Below are 19703 nucleotides of genomic sequence, written 5' to 3'. Positions count from 1 at the left end.
CTCTCTCTCTCACACACACACACTCTCTCACTCACTCTCTCACACACACTCTCACTCACTCTCTCACACTCTCTGTCTCTCTCTCTCTCTCTCTGCCCCTCCACTTGCTCCAAAAAAGTAAATTAGTTTAAATCTGTACCCTATGATTACTGACTTCACATCTATGCTGTCAAAATCTACTCTGTCACCTCTCGCCATGCACTTATCTAGTAAATCTGCTCTGTCTCCTGTCCAGATATTTTAAGGAAACATCTAATCTTCCACTAGAAATTAACTACTTTTTATAGCAGTATAAAAGAACCTCAGCCACATGATTTATTTCATTTTTAGTAATTTAATTGATTTTCTTCTGTTTTAAAACTTACTTGAATATTTTTCATGCCTTAAAGCATTGCTGAAAGCTCCAGTATGTCAGAGGACAACCTTTAAATAGCAACACTGTAAGCAGAAACAGTAACACTAGCTGACTACAGCAATGCAATGTAACCTAGATTTATTATTATACTTGGCTTTCAGCCATTTGGTCAAACTTGCAACTCTGCAGTTCATGGGAAATCCACTGGGAATGAACAATCATGTATGAATGTCAACATATAAAACACCTCCCCACCTATATAATTTAAAGCATCTACTAATTCCTTTATGTTCTTATCAGCACATTGTTGCTGCAGAGCATCACAGAGCAGACTAAAGTGTGCAGCTGCTATCCAGATTCATACATTTTTCTAACCATAGGCCAAAAATAGACGCATCAGTTCTTATTGAAAGTGCGAGTACAATACTACAACTTTGTGGGAAAATAATAATCTGGAGATCTGATTGTCCAAGAGGCAACCTCACTATTCTCACTTTTTGTTCATATGATGTTAAAAATTGCACAACACCAGGTTATCATCCAACAGGTTTATTTGGAAGTAGAAGCTTTCAGATCCTTGTTCCTTCGTCAAGTAGCTAGTGGGGCAAGGTCATAGGACACAGAATTTATAGTAAAAGATCCAAGTGTCATACAACTGATGTAGTGTATTGAACAAACCTAGATTACTGTTGACTCTTTAATCACTTAGACTGGGGATACAGGTTTCAATTGATTAATATGTAAATCCCAGAACTACTTTCAAGTCACAGACTCAATATAACTTAAGGTTTTATAAAAAAGAAGCATCTCAGTTCAGACAGTGAGGTTAGAGTCAGTCTGTATCCCAACCTTGAGTTAGACTAGTTCTATGTCCAAAGTAGGAATTTATAAAATGTCACATAGATTAACTGCCTACAAGTTGTGCCTTTTGAACAAAATAAAATGTATCTACAAACACAAATCTTCTATTGTACTTCCAAACAAACCTGTTGGACTATAAACTGGCATTGTGATTTTTAACTTTGTCCATCCCAGGCCAACACTGGCACCTCTACATCATGGCATTCATAGGATGTGTTACATAGCTCTTGAGCAGTGGTTAAAATTCGACACAGTATTTAACAACAAGCTGTTCTAGCAGAATATCATGCCATAGGGTATTGAACCTTCTTTTGGTAACTGCTTCTTCTTGTTGCAGCTGTTACTTTTCAAGGCTAAAAATATAGTCTGTGTATAATGTGGGGGCCTTTTTTTTTATCCCAGTGAAAGTGGGGAGTACCCTTTTATTGGAAATGACAAACTCCCTGGTCTCTTCCTCACTTGAATTCTATAACATTATTTTCTCCACTATCATACCCAAGTGACCATATGTCTGCAGTTGGAGAATAAATGTCTAATGACTTAAGGTCATCACAACAAAGCCTTATCTTTCTTCCTGGACATCTGACCCACATGCCCTTTCCACCAAGGTCACTGAGTTTCAATCAGTATGAGGAACCCTGGCTGGTCTGGTAAAGGTGTTATCTGATCAGGTGTACCCTAGAATTCTGTGGGAAGATAAGGAAGTGATTGTTGGCCCCTTCCTGAGATATTTGTATCATCGATAGTCACAGGTGGGGTGCCAGAAGACTGGAGGTTGGCTAATGTGGTGCCACTATTTAAGAAAAGTGGTAAGGACAAGCCAGGGAACTATAGACCAGTGAGCCTGACGTCAGTGGTGGGCAAGTTGTTGGAAGGAATCCTGAGGGACAGGATGTACATGTATTTGGAAAGGCAAGGACTGATTAGGGATAGTCAGCATGGCTTTGTGCATGGGAAATCATGTCTCACAAACTTGACTGAGTTTTTTGAAGAAGTAACAAAGATGATTGATGAGGGCAGAGTGTTGGAAGTTATCTATATAGACATCAGTAAGGTGTACAACAAGGTTCCCTATGGGAGACTAATTAGCAAGGTTAGGTCTCATGGAATACAGGGAGAAGTGGCCATTTGGATACAAAACTGACTGCAAGGTAGAAGACAGAGGGTAGTGGTGGACGGTTGTTTTTCAGATTGGAGGCCTGTGACCAGTGGAGTGCCACAAGGATTGGTGCTAGGTCTACTACTTATCTTCATTTATATAAATGATTTGGATGTGAGCATAAGAGGTATACTTAGTCAGTTTGCAGATGACACCAATATGGGAGGTGTAGTGGACAGCGAAGAAGGTTACCTCCGAGTATAACGGGATCTTGATCAGATGGGCCAATGGGCTGAGAAGTGGCAGATGGAATTTCGATAAATGTGAGGTGCTGCATTTTGGGAAAGCAAATCTTAGCAGGACTTATACACTTAATGGTAAGGCCCTAGGGAGTGTTGCTGAACAGAGAGACCTTGGAGTGCAGGTTCATAGCTCCTTGAAAGTGGAGTCGCAGGTAGATAGGATAGTGAAGAAGGTGTTTGGTATGCTTTCCTTTATTGGTCAGAGTACTGAGTACAGGAGTTGGGAGGTCATGTTGCTGTTGAACAGGACATTGGTTAGGCCACTGTTGGAATATTGTGTGCAATTCTGGTCTCCTTCCTATTGGAAGGATATTGTGAAACTTGAAAGGATTCAGGAAAGATTTACAAAGGTGTTGCCAGGGTTGGTCGATTTGAGCTATAGGGAGAGGCTGAACAGGCTTGGGCTGTTGTCCCTGGCGTGTTGGAGGCTGAGGCTGAGGCTGAGGGGTGATTTTATAGAGGTTTATAAAATCATGAGGAGCATGGATAGAATAAACAGACAAGATCTTTTCCCTGAGATGGAGGAGTCCGGAACTGGAGTGCATAGATTTAGGGTAAGATGGGGAAGATAAAACAAAAAGAGACCTACGGGGCAACTTTTACACACACAGGGTGGTACGTGTATGGAATGAGCTGCCAGAGGGAGTGGTGGAGGCTGGAACAATTGCAACATTTAAGAGGCATTTGGATGAGTATATGAATATGAAGGGTTTGGAGGGATACGGGCCGGGTGCTGGCAGGTGGGACCAGATTGGGTTGGGATATCTGGTCGGCATGGACGAGTTGGACCAAAGGGTCAGTTTCCATGCTGTACATCTCTCTGACTATAAATGCTCAGGCCAATTGTAGAATTCTGAATCAGGCTAAAACTGAGATCATTTAACTTAATAGTGATAGTTACTGTTCATTACTGGGAGCCTCCGATCTGGATGGCTTATTGTCACATTGTTTGCGGCACTCTTTTATTTTCTCATGTCTTTTCCTGATCAGTGCTGGCATGCACCCTTGATGCCAGCTATCTGCCTATTAACGACATCTAACTGTGCCTCCAAGCAATGTTTGTTACCTTGTTTCAGACCATTCCTGTAGACATCTGTTGATATTATGGTGTGGGAAAGCATTTTGTACAATGTGGCTTGGCTGGTAGGAATCTAGTTTCAGAGGTTGTTGACTGATTTGGCATTCCACCACCTGGCCAGGAAACTCTTCAAGGGCCAGTTTACTGGGTTTCCCTTTCAGAAAAATTATACAAGAGTAACATTCCATAAGTTGATGTCAATTGCTGGTTCTTCTGAGAATGTCAGTTTGGGTATAGAGCAGTCAGCTGAACAAGCAAGCTGATTATTCATAGAGCATTCATTATACTTTACAACTGACTAAAATTTGTTAGATTGTCATAGAAGGCGATATTAGATTGTGTGAGCAAATCATTAATGTTGGAAATATGGGATCCACGTACGGTAATTTCTGAAACCTGAGTGCCAGAGAAAAGGTTTTGTAAAAGGCTGTAATGATTAGATTCTTTTTTTAGAGCCACTTTAGGCAATCTAGAAGTTCTAGTTGTTGAACTTTACAGCTAACCAGATAGTCTGAATGTTTGACTTGGCTTTCCTACATTGCAGGGAGACTGAACTTCAAGAGACCCTAAAAGACGCTACATAAACATACATTTTATTTTTTATGTTTGCTGATCCTGGTCGGATGAGCTTAATTCACTTGATGACTTGAAGAGGAAATAACCTTCAAAAAAAGAGTTTCCAATCTCCCTGTTGCCCTTTCCTGGCCATTAATAGCCTGGTGATGTCCACCCCAGTGTGATGGAGTGTGTGGTTGTGTAGAAAGTGAGAGAACAAGTTGGTGTGGAGAAATTATTCAGAATTCATTAATTTATCTCTCTTGATTTTCTGTGTTAATAGATACAATGCTATTTCAGGAAAATGGGTCGAAGATAAAGTATTCGTGAAAATGGCAAAACAGGTAATACTACTATTGTTGTAAAATATTAACATTTTTATACTATTTCATATAGCAGCTGTTTCAGATCTTGCTGTTAAGTATCTTGTCTGTTTTATCTACATATGGTACTGTTAATCCAAACAGAAAGTAGCCAAGGAGCATGGTCCCAGGTCATTGCCAGTTCTCAGCTGGTTGTAGAAGGTTTACTCTGCAGGAGTTATTTTCCTATTCTTGAACCTAATTAGCATTGAAGAAGAAAGAGTATGCACCTCCGTGCCCTGAAAAGCAACCTGTCTAAATGGGACATTGTTTCTTTGATAAATCTTTACCCAGTGGTAGTATTCTCATGCCTGTATCAGAAGGCTATATATTTAAGGCTCACTATTTTTAAAAGAATTGCACACAAAGGGTAAAACCAATGAGGGACTGCTACATTGTTGGAATGTCAATGCAGAGGAAATACTGTAGTTTTGGTGGTGCCTTTTTTGACAAGACTTGAAACCAAGGTCTCATGTGCAGTCTGAGATATACAAGATGTAAGAGCACCATATAAAAAAGAGCAAGGGAGTTTCCTCTGGTGCCCTGGCCAATGTTGCATCATTGTGGGGCCTAGCTGTTCACAGTCATGCTTCCCAAAATGATAATGGTGACTGCATTTCAAAAGTACTCAATTTACCCTCAGTTACTTTTTGAAATACCCTGACATCGTGATCGGCATTATTTAAATACAGAATTTAAAAATATTTGTAATACAAATAACAGCATTGTTCTATATGCTAATGAAAAACACACCTTGTTTTTTTAAGATTAGATTAGTATCCTATAGTATGGAAACAGGCCCTTCAGCCCAACATGTTCACACCGACCCTCCGAAGAGTAACCCACCCAGACCCATTTCCCTCAGACTAATGCACCTAACACTATGGGCAATTTAGCATGGCCAATTCACCTGACCTACACATTTTGAACTGTGGGAGGAAGCCAGAACACCCTGGAGGAAACTCGTGCAGTCTCCACACAGACAGTCATCCAAGGAATCGAATCTGAGTCTTGAAACTCAATGTGTATATTAACGAGGCCTAGTATGCACACATATATACTGTCTTCAGAGATTCTCCAATAGTTTTAATTAGGTCACAAATTGACCTAATCTTTAGTTCTGCTGCTGTTCTACATGAAAACAGCTTTCCACCTGTTTCATCTTGCATAGAACTAGGTGGTACTGTGTCTCCTGCAAACAGTTGGTTCTTTTGAGTAGATTGCCATCGTGTTTCTTCAACTTTGGAATATACCTTGAAACAACTGTAGTGGATGCACTGTTGATCAGGTTCTTTACTCTTTGCTTCCCTCAATGCTACGCACCTTACTGAAAACCACCTGCTTCTGAGCCTGCTATAACTACCAAATCTGTTGAGCACCCGTTACATGGGATTGATGTAAGGTGATTTTGGATCTTGCCATACTCCACTTAGCTTTCTACTATCCTTGCTGAAATTTGAGCATAAAGATAGTTTAGTTTATTGTCTATTTAGATCAGTACTGTGCATGACGTACATCACTGCAGCATGCATGCTTTTACTGAATTGTGTACAGGATACAACGAAACATATGATTTGAATCCTCATTTCGTGACTTTAATAGCAAAAGAAAAGCTTATGAGAGCTTCACCAGGAATAAGTACATGACCTTCATTATACTTTTGATAAAGTTTTACAAAATTTACTAGTTTGTCTATAAGTTAAAATATACATGTTTCCCTTTCAGCCCTTTGGTCGTGGTGCAATGCGGGAATGTTACAGAACGTGAGTTTTATAGCTGTTTTGATGCCTTTGAATATTCAATATAGGTCAATATGGGTAGTGAAGGCAGGGATATTGAGTGGTGAAGTTAAGCTGTACGTTCTCTAATGTAGTTCATTTTTGTTTGCTCTGGTTGTGCAGTTAACTTATCATGTTAGTGAATAGCTTCTGTTTTATAATGTAGATAATGGAAAATTCACAGTCTTTCTCTCAAGAGAATGTAAGCAATAGTGGTAGAACTAGATGAACTGGGGCCAATCACTTCCCTTCCCTCCAAATAACAGGATTTAATACAGGTTTTTATATACCACTTGATTTTGTTTCTCCTGTGGCTTCTAAAAAGAAAACTGAATGATTCCTGTGTCCCACTGCAACAACTGTTCTGATATGGAATTAGGCAGGCCAAGGAATCTCCAATTCGGGCACATCAAAGATGGGACAGTGACATGGCTATCACAATCAAACTCATTTCCCCTGGCTTATAGAGCACAGGAAGAATCAGACCTCCAGTTTGTGGTTACTATTTACTGACTTCACCTTCTTGCAAAAGGGATTTCCAGCACCCAGTAGAACTGTGGAAATTGGGAATGCAATATTTTAAGGTGGGGTTTGTAAAGTGCAATTCGTAGCTTGAACACCACCTGCCAGCTCACCTCCCATTTTTTTATTGTAGGAGTGCCATAAAGGTGTCAGGCAACCTACCCCCCTTGATTATAATTAAGGCCTTTGAGGCCAATTAATGGCCATGTAAATGCCTTCCTTGTTGCTATTTGAACCGAAGAAGGGGAGACTCTTGCCAGATGGGTACCCCAGTAGTTTTGTTCCCCAAAGTATTTAAAATTTATAATTAAAATATTTAAATACATTGCAAAACATCTTGATTTGGAAATTAAAGAGTGTAGTAAATTGAACTTGTCTCCATACAACATGTTTCACTGTTCAGTGCCTGAATACAGCTGTAATACTTTTGATATTTCCTTATACACTCCATGTTGGGCAGACAACCTGAAGGCAAAGTATTTCCAACGAAGTGTACAGAAAGTGTAGTAGAATTGAACTTGTCCATATAAAGTGTTCCACTCTAAGGCACTTCAGTACACTTTCAACATTCTTGATGTTCGCAATGTACAAACAATCCAAAGGGTTTTACAATTCCCAACCCCTTGGTGTGTACTATGGCTGAACCTTGCAATGTGCCAGTCTGCATTTCTTTGCACTGCAAAGCCAGCAGGTTTTGGGCAGACGGAAGAGCTTCTTTCACTGAGTTAATGGTCCTTCAGTTACAATTCATGTTTATCTTGGTTTGCATTCCTGGGAATAGCCCACAGAGCACAGAGTTGCTTGGAACAAATCTCCAGAAAAGCCACCTCATCAAAAACCACTGCATCTCCCTCAAGGTCTTCTTTTCAAAGGCACATTCCAGAGGGGGGGGGTTGGCAACAATCTCTTCCTCACCGCAGCTCCCTTGGAGGCAGTGTGTAAAGACAAAAAAACTGCAGGTGCTGGAATCCAAAATAAACATGCAGGAGCCTGGAAGAACACAGCAAGCCAGGCAGCACCAGAGATAGAAAAGTCGATGTTTTGGGTTTAACTCTTCAGGAGGAACTGTGTGGCAGGATGAAACTGGACATGCAGGAAAGATGTTACAGGGAAACCTTTATCAACCAAAGCCATATTTTGCAGCCTGTTTGAAAGTTCTGATGATGAAAGATTCTGCCATATGTTTTTGACATTCTGCTTGGGAAATCATGACAGAATCTGCCATCTTTTTTTTTTGCAGGCTTTTAGAACGTTTGTGCAGACCATTACCTGACCAACTTGTTGTCAAAGATGTCTTTCTGCATAAACTTTGGCAACTTTTACTGAGTGGGCTGGTGTTGAGCAAAAGAGTGGGTGAACTTTTTAGGCATTCCACAGTGTGTTTTGGAGGCAATCTCCCATGAGGTCATAACTGCCGTTGGTCCTCACCCCTAGGTTGCCATTAATACCTCAGATTTTCACTTCTCTTCATTGGGGACTGCTTGAAGTTTCAACCCGTGGAGGCTCCATGGAGTGATTCCAAGCTGCTGGACAGCTGGTATGCGGGGATCCCTGCCATGCAAAGTAAATCTATCCCCAGAATTTTACAGTCTCTGAGAAGAGATTTTTGACTCTTCCTCCAGGGAAAGCTGTTTGCCAGAAAGGGTTCTCAGTGTCCTTCCTCTGCCATTTTCCCAGATATTATTTTGTTTCTCTTGCAAATTTGTTTATTTTAAAATCACAGTCAATGAAGATTTATTTTAGATTATTTATAGCTTTGTGAGGTCTGGGATTTCTCCCTTATAAGTAGTTTAGCTGATTTGCTGACACTTTGAAATACTGCAGACACAGAGCAGGACGTTTCTCTAAATTTGTGTCTTCATGAAAATATGATATGAATTTAAAACCTTGTCATAGTGCTGTTATGCTGCATGTTTTTAAACCGACAGTGGAAACCTATTTGCATTGCAGGATTGTAAGGCTTTGGATGTGCCAAGCTGTTTTGCAATCATTTCTGCACATTTCTTACATGAACTAAAATGGCATCCTTTATATAACTCTGTCTGGGTTGAATTACTTTTAACTGACTTGTATAATAGATTGCTTTAGTGTGTTTTATTTGCCTTGTCACCTGGGTGTAGATGATACTGTGTGTCTGAAGGGGAGGGAAGTGCCACCCTAGTTGTCTTTATTTATATGTGAAATTTGCTGGTGTGTCGTGTGGCTAGGCATATGAGTATGTTTAATGGGGAAGCACAGAGTTTAGGTTCTGTTGTAATGCTCCAAAAAGTCGTAATCACACATTGTGAGACTCGCCTTTGATTAAGGACCAATTGGACTAGATACTGGAACACAATCTTCAATTATGGAATCATGTGTCAATGAGGGTTCAAAGGTTTTAGAACTCCTGAGGGATTGAATGGAGCAGTTAGTGAGAAAGAATTGTCTATTTGCTGATTAGTTGAATCAAAGGCTGTATTTTGTTACTTTGTTACTTTTTATCAGGAAGAAGCTCTCTAATTTCACACGTCATCAACAATGGAACTCTGCCTCTAATTATGTAGCTAAGTGCTACTTAGATTCTGTGGACCGGGAAGTGTATTTTGAGGATGTCCGACTTCAGATGGAGGCAAAACTCTGGGGCGAAGAGTACAACAGGCACAAACCTCCAAAACAGGTGAAGAAATAGATATTAGGTTTACTGTTTAGAGAGTTCAGAATTCTGAACATGGCAACAAGAGAGAGCCAGTCAGCTCCTGTAGCCTGTTCTACCATTCGTTTTGATCATGCTTGATCTGTACTTTAGTCGTACCAGCTTTGGGTCTGTAACCCTTGATAATCTTGCTTAACAAAAGTCTTGATCATGTTATACGTCATCTCGATAATCATTTTTTGAATCCTTTTGAGACTAATGATTTAGGGTCTGTGTACAATTTAAGGAATTATGAACTGTGATGAATCTATCATAAAGAGTTACAGAGCAAGAATCTAATTGGGCGTGAAAGTTCAAATAAAGTTATGAATCGGAAGTACCATTGTAAAATGACAATCACATGACCAAAATATATGCTTTATTTAACTTTATTTAACATCTCGTTTTGTACTAACAGTGTCTACTGTCTGTGTGATAATGATTGCACTGCAAGATTAGCACCTTGTTTATCACAAACATTGTCTGAAAATAATTTGCAGATAAATCATTTGAACTTACACTGCATCTAAAAAGAATAACCTATTGAGAGAATTTATTAAACAAAAAACATGTTGAATGATTTGATTTACAGTATGCTGATGTTTTAGTAATGCAAGTAAGACATATCTCCTTGCCTGAAAATGGAAAGCACTAGAAATATTGAGTAGGTCTGAAGCATCTGTTGAAAGGACAAAAGTCCAAACACATTTCTACCTTTCTTCAGTCCTGAAGGAAATGTATATTCAACTTGAAGCCTTGACTGTGTTTCTTTCTCCATAGATGCTGTCCAATCTGCTGAGTATTTCCAGCACTTTTCATTTTTATTTCAGATTTCCAACACGCACTGTATTTTGTTTTTATTTATGTCTCCCTCACTTTGTGTTGTTAATGGAGTCAAACTGGTATAAAATTGCTATGTTCAATCCATTGAAGGGAAAACAGGGGTGTTGGATCTATATGAAAAAAATTTCCAAGGCGGGGGAAAACCATTCTTAGAAGACGTAGTCAAAATAAAGTGGACGTAATCCAGTCAGTGAGATACTACAAAACTTAGTTTCTTGTGTATCTGCTATTTGTTAATGTTAGGATTCCATGAGCACTAACTACATTTTAGTATGTTGTCCAACTGACAGTTGTGTTCACTGTTACCCTGGTTGAGACCAATGGACTCACCACAGGCAAGGGATCAACCCTAGACTTGAGTTATTCACTTATCCTATTAATATGTTCACTCCCATCAGATGAACTGTAGAAGTTAATGTTTGGCAAAATCTGTGAATTGGTGTTAGATCTGGTATCTGTCAATAAGCATGCAGGAAATGAAATTTGACATTGTCTCCACTCTATTGGAGCACACAATGTTTGCTGGTCGTCTTTAATCTTTCCTTGTCTCTTTTTTTGTTGTGAAGATGGGATTGTGTTTCATTCGCAGTTCAAGTGACCTGTCAATACTCTCAATCTAGGATTACACTATGGCTCATTGAGCAGTATACTCTGCACTGAAGATGAAGGTTGTGGGTTCGAGTCATGCTGTCTAGAGACAAATCAGTGCCCACTATCCTAGCACAGAACTGAGGGAGTGGATCATTTTTATAAACTGAGGCATCACAGGTAGACGTGAAAGATCCATGACATTATTTTGGAAAAGAATAAAGTATTCTCCCAGGTGCCCAGGTCTTTATTTATCCTTCAGCCAACTTCACCGAAAAAGATTAACTGGTCATGTGTTGCATTCCTGATTGTAGGATCTTGTTGTTTGCAAATTAGCTGCCACATTTCCTACAAACATCTCAAAAACATAATTGTCAATCAGACATATTGGAAAATCATTTTTTAAAAAAAAATGAAAAGCACTAATGTCCATTCTTTTTTCCTTTATAATTTCTCATTGGGAGGCTTGATAACCAAATACATACCCCAGAGTGAGCTTTTGCTGGCAGGAGCAATGGGAGTGGATGTTTGGGGGGACGTAGACAAAGGCAGCAAAAGTTGTTAGCAAGTGTCTTCTGCTTTTTAATTATTTTACTCTTAATAGGTTGACATTATGCAGATGTGTATTTTAGAGATGAAGGATAGGCCTGGAAAGCCTCTGTACCATTTGGAGCACTATATAGAGGGTAAATACATCAAATACAACTCCAATTCTGGCTTCGTAAGAGATGAAAATTTTCGCCTTACTCCACAGGTAAGCACGAGATTGGAAATAATGCAAAATAGGTAAGTGCTCTATTCAGCTCTAGCCAGGTAAAACTTCGTTTCTACTACCTGATGGTACTCTATATCTGAATATTTTCCAACCAGAAAAGAATTCTAAGTATATGTGTGCATGGAAAATTATACTACTTACAAAAGGATGATTTGATGTCCCTTGGGATTGATTGAAAGGAAATTGTTTCCTGAAATTTAAAGTAATTCTCCCGTTTTCGAAGGGTAGATGTCTAATTTGAAAATTCTAAATGGAGTAAGACTCCTGTTAAATACTTATTTTCTGGGATTTGGTCTGTTTTTTAAAAAAAATAACTCATGTTATGTAATATGGTATCTACTGTGGTGTGTTCAGTGTGTGAAATCTATTGTCAAATATTGTCTGTGATAATCATGTGTATTCTGAATTGCAAAATACCCTTCTGCTGAAACAAAACTCATTCATTAATCCTTCCTCTGACCTTGTCATATAATTGCAGGCATTTAGCCATTTCACCTTTGAACGCTCTGCACACCAGCTGATTGTTGTTGACATTCAGGGAGTGGGAGACTTGTACACAGATCCTCAGATTCATACATTTGGTGGTACAGACTTTGGAGATGGCAATTTGGGTAATATTTCTTTATAAACAAGTGACAAATTCATCACTGTTCCTTTACTGATCTGAGTTACTCAAACTATTTGTCGATTTTTGTATGTCTCAGTGTAACAATTTATGATAAAAAGGAAGTTGAGCTGAATGTTTTTTTTACAAATCACTGGTTTGATCAAATCTGTAGTATTTTATTATTCTGAGCACCACACTTCAGGAATGGTGTCATTTGTTTTCAAAGGGCACAGAGGAGATTTACCAGATTAAGAATATAATGCCATAGGAACAGGAGTAAACCTTTTCGGTCTTTTGAATCTAATTTGTTATTCAGTAAGATAATGGTACCAAAGATGAGGGACTGGTGTTGCATAAAGAGAGTAGAGAATCTGACATATGCTTTCAAGCTATAAAAGCCAACAGGAGATATGATAGAGTTGTTCAAAATTGTGGACAGTGGTAGCCCTCTGATACCTCACCCATAAGAGATTCCTGGACAGTGAATTGTTATGTGCTATTTGACTGTGAGGGTTTAAAAAAAAAAATTCTCATCCCATTGACAGTGAGACTGATTGATTGCATTACTTACACTGCTGCTTCAACAAATTAGTTCAATTCAGACAAATTGGGGATCAATCCCACATCTTTCCTGGTTTGTTTAGGTCAGCTCTGCACTGAGTCATTACAACAGCTCACAATGTGATATACGTTTCTTTTTAAAAAAGGTGTTCATTTTTTGAAGAAAATTATACTGATCCAGCACTTCTCACCACAGGTGTACGAGGGATGGCCTTGTTTTTTCACTCTCATGCATGCAACAGCATTTGTAAGAAAATGGGACTTACGCCATTTGATCTATCTATTAAAGAAAAGGAAGCATTGGAACATGCACAGAATCTACTGGTCAGTGCTTTATATCATCTGTTTCTCTCTATTTCCTTCGAAAATGTAATGACTCTTGAAGGATTGCAGTTGTGGTTTCGGACCAAGTTACACTGTTCTTCATAGAGGAGCCTAACCTGTTTTTCTTGGGGGAGCCCAAATTGGGAGTATCAACTATGAGAGCATTCCAATGGGGACTGTCCAACATAAGATTGTCCAGCAGGATTAGCCATTGCCATAGCAAAGCAGGTGCTTTTTTTTTCCTGCTTCATTCTTCTAATGCCATGGTTAAATAGGTTAATCAGTCATCATGCAATTAGGCCTCGATCTACATTATTTGGTACCACATTAGTGGTTTTATCTTGAAAGAAGAGAAAAAGGACTTACAATTAAGTACCTTTATTGAACCACCATTCTATTACATAGTGCCTTTATTACTTCAGACTCAAATGGCAAGGCTGAAAATGAATTTTGGAACTGAGAATCTGAGGAAGATAAGAGGTGCAGATGGGGAGGGTAGAGAGAAGGAATTGTGTTGGGGTGGTGTGGGATATAGTAGCAGAATTTAGTTGAGCTAAATTTTGTGGAGGGTTGGGGATATGAGGTTCGCTAGTAGGATGGTGGAATAATTGAGTCTGCAAATATTTTTACTATTCATTGATGGGACGTGTGGAATGCTGGCTGGGCCGGTATTTATTACCTAACTGTAGTTTTCTTAGACAAGTGATGTGAGCTGCATTGTTGACCACTGCAGCCCATTTGGTGTAGGTAGACTCACAATGCTGTTAGGGACGGAGTTCCAGGATTTTGACTCAGCAACACTGAAGGTGATATATTTCCAAGTCAAGATGATGAATGGCTTGGAGGGGAACTTGCAAGTGGTAGTGTTTATATGCATCTGCTGCCCTTGTCTTCTAGATGGTGGTGGTCATAGATTTGGAATGTGCTGTCTAAGAGTATCTTGTAGATGGTACGTGCTGCTGCTTTTAAGTGTCAGTGGTGGAGGGTGAATATTTGTGGATTTGGTGCCAATTGAATGGGTTGCTTTGTCCTGGATTGTATCAAGCTTCTTGAGTATTGGAGCTGCAGTCATCCAAGCAAGTCCCAAATGTTCCATCACCCTTCTGAATCGTGTTTTGGACAATCTGTCAGGAGGTGAGCTGCTCACTGAAAGATTCCTAATCTTTGGCATGAATTTATAGCCACAGTAACCAATGGCTGTCCTAGTCCAATTTCTGCTTAATAGTAAGATCCCAGGGTGTTGTTAGCAGGGGATTCAGCAATGGGAATACTATTGTATGCCAAGGGGCGATGATTAGATCCTCTACTGTTGGATGCGGCCATTGCTCAGCATTTGTATGGCATGACTGTTACTTGCAACGTCAGCCTAACCATAGATATTGGACTAGGGTTTCAGCAGCAAATGTGATACAAGTGGATATAGGTGATTTTATGAAGGTAAAACTAATCTGCCTGGTTGAAAAAAATTAACATGTAACTGATTAGTATTGAGTGGAATTTTCCTAAATCAGAAAGTATACATGAGTATAGTCACACCTGTAAAATGTTCTTCAGCTTCTTGACCGATATTTGTCATTTTCTCACCTATGTATGAATGGGTGCTCCTCTTTGAATAAATATTTTTCTGTCTCCCTTGAATCAGAAAACAGCCAAAACTGTCCTTCGAGGCACAGAGGAAGTCTGTGGAAGCACTCGGGTGAGAACCATCTCTGGTTCCAGACCGCCAATTCTATCACGCCTCTCTGAGACCTCTGCAGATGAAAATTTGAGTGACAGCCCATTTGACTCTCTTCCCTCCTCCCCATCATCTTGGTGGAGTCCTAAGGAAGATTTGCTGGGGAGATCTCCAATGGGTACATTCCATTCTTTTTCAGTTACTTTGTTAAAGTGTAACGGGGTCATGATGGCTATTTTTACTGTTGTGGAATGTGGGTAATCTGCAGTTTTTTTTTAAACTGTTAGGGTTGTATTCCATAGTCAATTTCCATGACTCTGTTAAGATACTTCTGTTAACCTGTTGTACTCGCTTCTTTGTTTTACTTAGGTTGGACAGTTTTGAATCAAGTTGATAATCTGGGTGATGAGCACAGTGATTCATTGGCTGAGAGAAGGGTAAAATCAAATATAAATTGTGATTGTAGTTTTTCACTTAATAGTCTGTTTTGTAGAACTAACTTCAGGTAGCTCTGTAACATAAGATGTTAACATACATGCCACCATACACACACAAGCGCTCTGCTTTTGCTTTTCTACTTCTCTTACAATTAATTAAGATTGTAGACTTCTGCATTAAGGTACATCCATTTAGGTATCAAACATTTCATCCTTTTGATGTTGTGCCAAATCCACATTAAATTGGTGCTTTAGGATCATAAAATAAAGTTCTACCCCTCATCCTTTCTAGTATTTTTTAGCACCAGGTTTATATTATCATTTTAACTCCTCATAGAAAACACTTGCACTGAAATTTGGATCAGAAAATATAAGGAGATTATTTTTGCACATCCACTTAAAAAACCATTTAACTACTTTTTGACCTGCCTTGCATAGTCAGATAACTGTTCAGCATGGACTTTTGGAGCTTTATCAGAGCCTGCTTTGATGTGATTCTTCAATTCTGCTCTTAGATGTCTGAAAATGGTGGTGACAGTGGATGTCCCAGTGAGCGGCGAAGTGATTTGGAAGGGGAGTTTGCAGATCGGGTAATAAGCAAATTTCCATTATATGGAAAAATAATGAAAGAGCTTAATGAAATAAATATGAGAGAAGCTATTTCCAGTGGTGGAAAAGTCCAAAATTAGAGATTAAGGTTGTCATTCATAAATCAAATAGGAAATTCAGAAGAAACTTCTTGACCCAGAGCATGGTGAGAATGTAGAATTCACTACCATATGGCAGTTGAGGCAAATAGTGTAGATGCATTTTAAGGGGTAGCTGGATGAACATGAGAGAGAAAGGAATAGATTACCTACAGCGTGGAAACAGGCCCTTCAGCCCAACCAGTCCACACCAACCCTCCGAAGAGTAACCCACCCAGACCCATTTCCCTTTCACTAATGCACCTAACACTTTGGGCAATTTAGCATAGCCAATTCACCTGGCCTGTGGGAGGAAACCGGAGCACCCGGAAGAAACCCACGCATACACGGGGAGAACGTACCCAGTGCTCGAGGCTGGAATCGAACCTGGGACCTGGTGCTGTGAGGCAGCAGTGCTAACCACTGAGCCACCGTGCCACCCCAATACTTCTGAATACTAATACTATATAGCAGTCAAGAAGAATAAGAATAGTTATATGAATAGAAGGTTATGCTAACAGTGTGAAATGAAGAAAGGCAAAGAGGAGCATTGTGTCATTTATAAAACACGAGTACAGACAAGTTGTGCTGACTGGCTTGTTTCTGTGCTGTAGACTCTGTAAAGCAATTGTGTAATCCCATGTATAGACACACTGTCTGCTATTTCTGCAAAAGATGTTTAATTAGGTCTCCCTCATTCCCACTGTTTGCAATTCTGGAATAGAATTTCAAATCTGCAATAAGAAATAACTTCTGCACATAATGGAAACCTCTAGCTCTGACCCAGAAAAGCTGTTGTGGCTGGGGATTCAGTTGAAGATTTTCAAGGCTGACACACTCATGAGACATAAGTATAATGGCAGGTGGATGAACTTAAGGTATATATCAAATTGAATGGTGAGGGGCTAAATCAGTTCTATCAACAGTTTCTAAGTTATGCACAATTTTATAATTATTTGGGGAAAGCAGCTATCAAATTAATCATATTTATAATTATATTTTTCAGCAAGCGTTTCTTGCTGAGACAAAATTGCACAATGCCGACCTGCTGTTTTACTTTAGTGAGAATATTTTCTGTCCATTGAGTTTGTTGCTACAATAAAACACTTATCAGAATCCTGTTTTTATAATTCTGCTCAGATGAATGCAAATATTCGAAGATATTGTGAATCAGATGAAGACAGCATTCGAAGGGTATGTACTGCAATGTGTAACCAGAAGCATTTATTCACAACGGTTTTGTATTTGAAGTTCTCTTCCAGTGCACAATGTTTTTATGCGTGAAATGTATGTTTTTGTTAAAATGTTCTTTTTATTTCTTAAACCTGTTTCTTTGCCTATTGTTCTTCAATCAGGGAAATGCAAACCCCAATGGGTGCCAACCCTTACTCATCCTCAGACGCAGTCAAAAGTCTCAGCCGGTGATCATGCATGATTGCTTGGTCCTTGCATTTTATTATGCTGTGTGTATTTTATTGATAATGCATGATGCATATAGATATGTTGCAGAAAGTTTCCCTCATTTGCCCAATGGGTATAACAACCACCAAATATATTAATAAGCTATCCTAGCTAGGAAGCTGCCAGGTTTGGACACTGTTTTGTGCTGAGTTAGCTGTTCTCAGCTGAAGTAGGAGGTGGTACAACTGTTTTCACTCTTGTGTCAGGGAGGGGCACATTGGCCATGATTCATAAAAAGTGCTTGTGAATAGATTGCCTGTTTTCTATGTTCAAATGTGAAATCACCAGGTGCCTGAAGGAGTTGGAGGAAGAAAATTGATGGGAACGTTATGATTGAAATAATTTCCTGATATTAGACTTGTATTTTCTAGTCTGGCTGTTGGGCTTACCATAAGAGCTTGTGGAATCTTGACTCAGATCTGTGAAAGCAGAAGATTCATGTAATGTCATGGATATGGCATAGACAGCTGAATAATTCAAAATATTATTATTTTTATGCTGTTATGTTTGCATATGTGATTTCAACAAATTTCTGTAGTGTACACAATTAGATTTGTAAAGCAAGCAATTTATTTCTTAATCGGAGAGATAAATGCTTCAGTATATGTCGATCGTTACTTTGACAAAAATCCAAAGCCAATGCATTTATTTGGTGTGATTTTATCATTCAGGATCACCACAATGAAGATAAATGGAACCTTTACCATACGTCCAGGGCTCACATGCATCGGCCTTCATGTGTGGCTGTAGAGGTGGAGCGATTAAATGCTATCAAGCAGGAAAAGAAAATAGGGAAGTCTATTTTGGGCAAGGTAATTCTAACTGTTTGGGAATGTTCTGGTCAAAAGATTTGAGGATTCACAGATTGTATTTTGCCTAGTTTAGTACAATAAATAGTGTTTTATTATTGCATCATGTGTTGTCAAATATGAGAGTAATAAGAACAATGACATATTGGTACAGATTGTTAGCGAGAATATTTAGTGATTCGAGATTGTCAACAGAAAACACAACATTGTATGACAGGAACTTGGAGAGGGAAAGGGGAATACATTAGATCCCTGATCACATTATATATATCTTGTTGAGAACAGATGGGACAGTACTGAGAAGTTGTTGCCTCTTCCTCCCATATTGAAGCACTAGATAAGGATGCTTTTTCTGTGTTCTTATTCTGAACTTTACTCCATTCATTGGACTGTATTAGAGAGGTTCAGTATGATGATCTGACTGCAAGTGATAAGCGTGGATGTGATTAATGATGTATGTGTATACTGTTTTCTTCTGTCAGCTCTCCCTTCTACAACATACAGGGTTAGATTAATGTCACTGTGTCTTCAATCATATAATTCACCTTGACTTAAGTGAATTTTCATTCCTCTTGTTTAATTGTAATGAGTGTAACTTGTTATATGGCACAGTTATAGAAGATCATAATTATACAGCATAAAAGAGAGCCACTTAACTCATTGTGTCTGTGCTTACTGTATCCTGGAACAATCCAAAACCCACCCCATTGCTCCCTTTTCTGTGTTTATTTCCTATCTCACTGTAAATCACAAGTTAATCAATTATATTTTTCGTGCAGGTGCACTTGGCTATGGTACGTTATCATGAGGCTGGTCGATTCTGTGATAAACTGGAAGAGTGGGATCGCAAGTCTGCAATCTTCCATCTTGAACATGCTGCTCTTTGTGGAGAACTGGAAGCAATTGTTGCCCTTGGTCTAATCTACCTGCAGTTGCCTCATCATATCTTGACAGATGTCACTGGGGAGGTATGTTTGCTGTACTGTAAACAAGGTACCTATACAGCCATGTAAGGCATTCATTGGAGTGCAGAAATTGATGATTATCTTCTGATGATGTTCCTTTATTTTTAATGAAAACAAATATTTGTTGTTTGGTATCCCTTTTGTACTTTAGAAGCTTTTTTTTGTTGCGGTGTAGCTAGCAATGTATCTGATGAAGGGTTATGCCTGATACTAAGCTGGGTGGCAGGGTGAAATGTGATGAGGATGTTAGGAGATTACAGGGTGACCTGGACAAATTAGGTGAGTGGTCAGATGCATGGCAGATGCAGTTTAATGTGGATAAATGTATGGCTATCCACTTTGGTGGCAAGAACAGGAAGGCAGATTACTACCTAAATGGAATCAATTTA

At 39.1% G+C, this 19703-nt stretch overlaps 1 protein-coding gene across 4 annotated transcripts in view; it reads left to right on the top strand.

Moving 5' to 3' along the window:
• Positions 1–19703, top strand: part of eef2k (eukaryotic elongation factor 2 kinase) — a 63731-nt gene that overhangs the window by 28495 nt on the left and 15533 nt on the right. For 3 of the 4 annotated variants that reach the window (XM_043711408.1, XM_043711410.1, XM_043711409.1), the window contains 13 exons: positions 4534–4594; positions 6338–6375; positions 9397–9568; positions 11619–11768; positions 12268–12400; positions 13154–13281; positions 14924–15134; positions 15326–15393; positions 15909–15983; positions 17220–17273; positions 17435–17500; positions 18212–18352; positions 19129–19317. In XM_043711408.1, the coding sequence (XP_043567343.1) occupies positions 4534–4594; positions 6338–6375; positions 9397–9568; positions 11619–11768; positions 12268–12400; positions 13154–13281; positions 14924–15134; positions 15326–15393; positions 15909–15983; positions 17220–17273; positions 17435–17500; positions 18212–18352; positions 19129–19317 (1486 nt within the window). The remainder of the gene's footprint in view (positions 1–4533; positions 4595–6337; positions 6376–9396; positions 9569–11618; positions 11769–12267; positions 12401–13153; positions 13282–14923; positions 15135–15325; positions 15394–15908; positions 15984–17219; positions 17274–17434; positions 17501–18211; positions 18353–19128; positions 19318–19703) is intronic. The other variant, XM_043711411.1, reaches the window with a different exon arrangement.

This window comes from Chiloscyllium plagiosum, chromosome 21 (assembly GCF_004010195.1).
Source record: "Chiloscyllium plagiosum isolate BGI_BamShark_2017 chromosome 21, ASM401019v2, whole genome shotgun sequence".
Lineage (NCBI taxonomy): Eukaryota > Metazoa > Chordata > Chondrichthyes > Orectolobiformes > Hemiscylliidae > Chiloscyllium > Chiloscyllium plagiosum.
The sequence above is the reverse complement of the archived record's forward strand: the minus strand, read 5'-3'. Positions and strand labels throughout refer to the sequence as shown.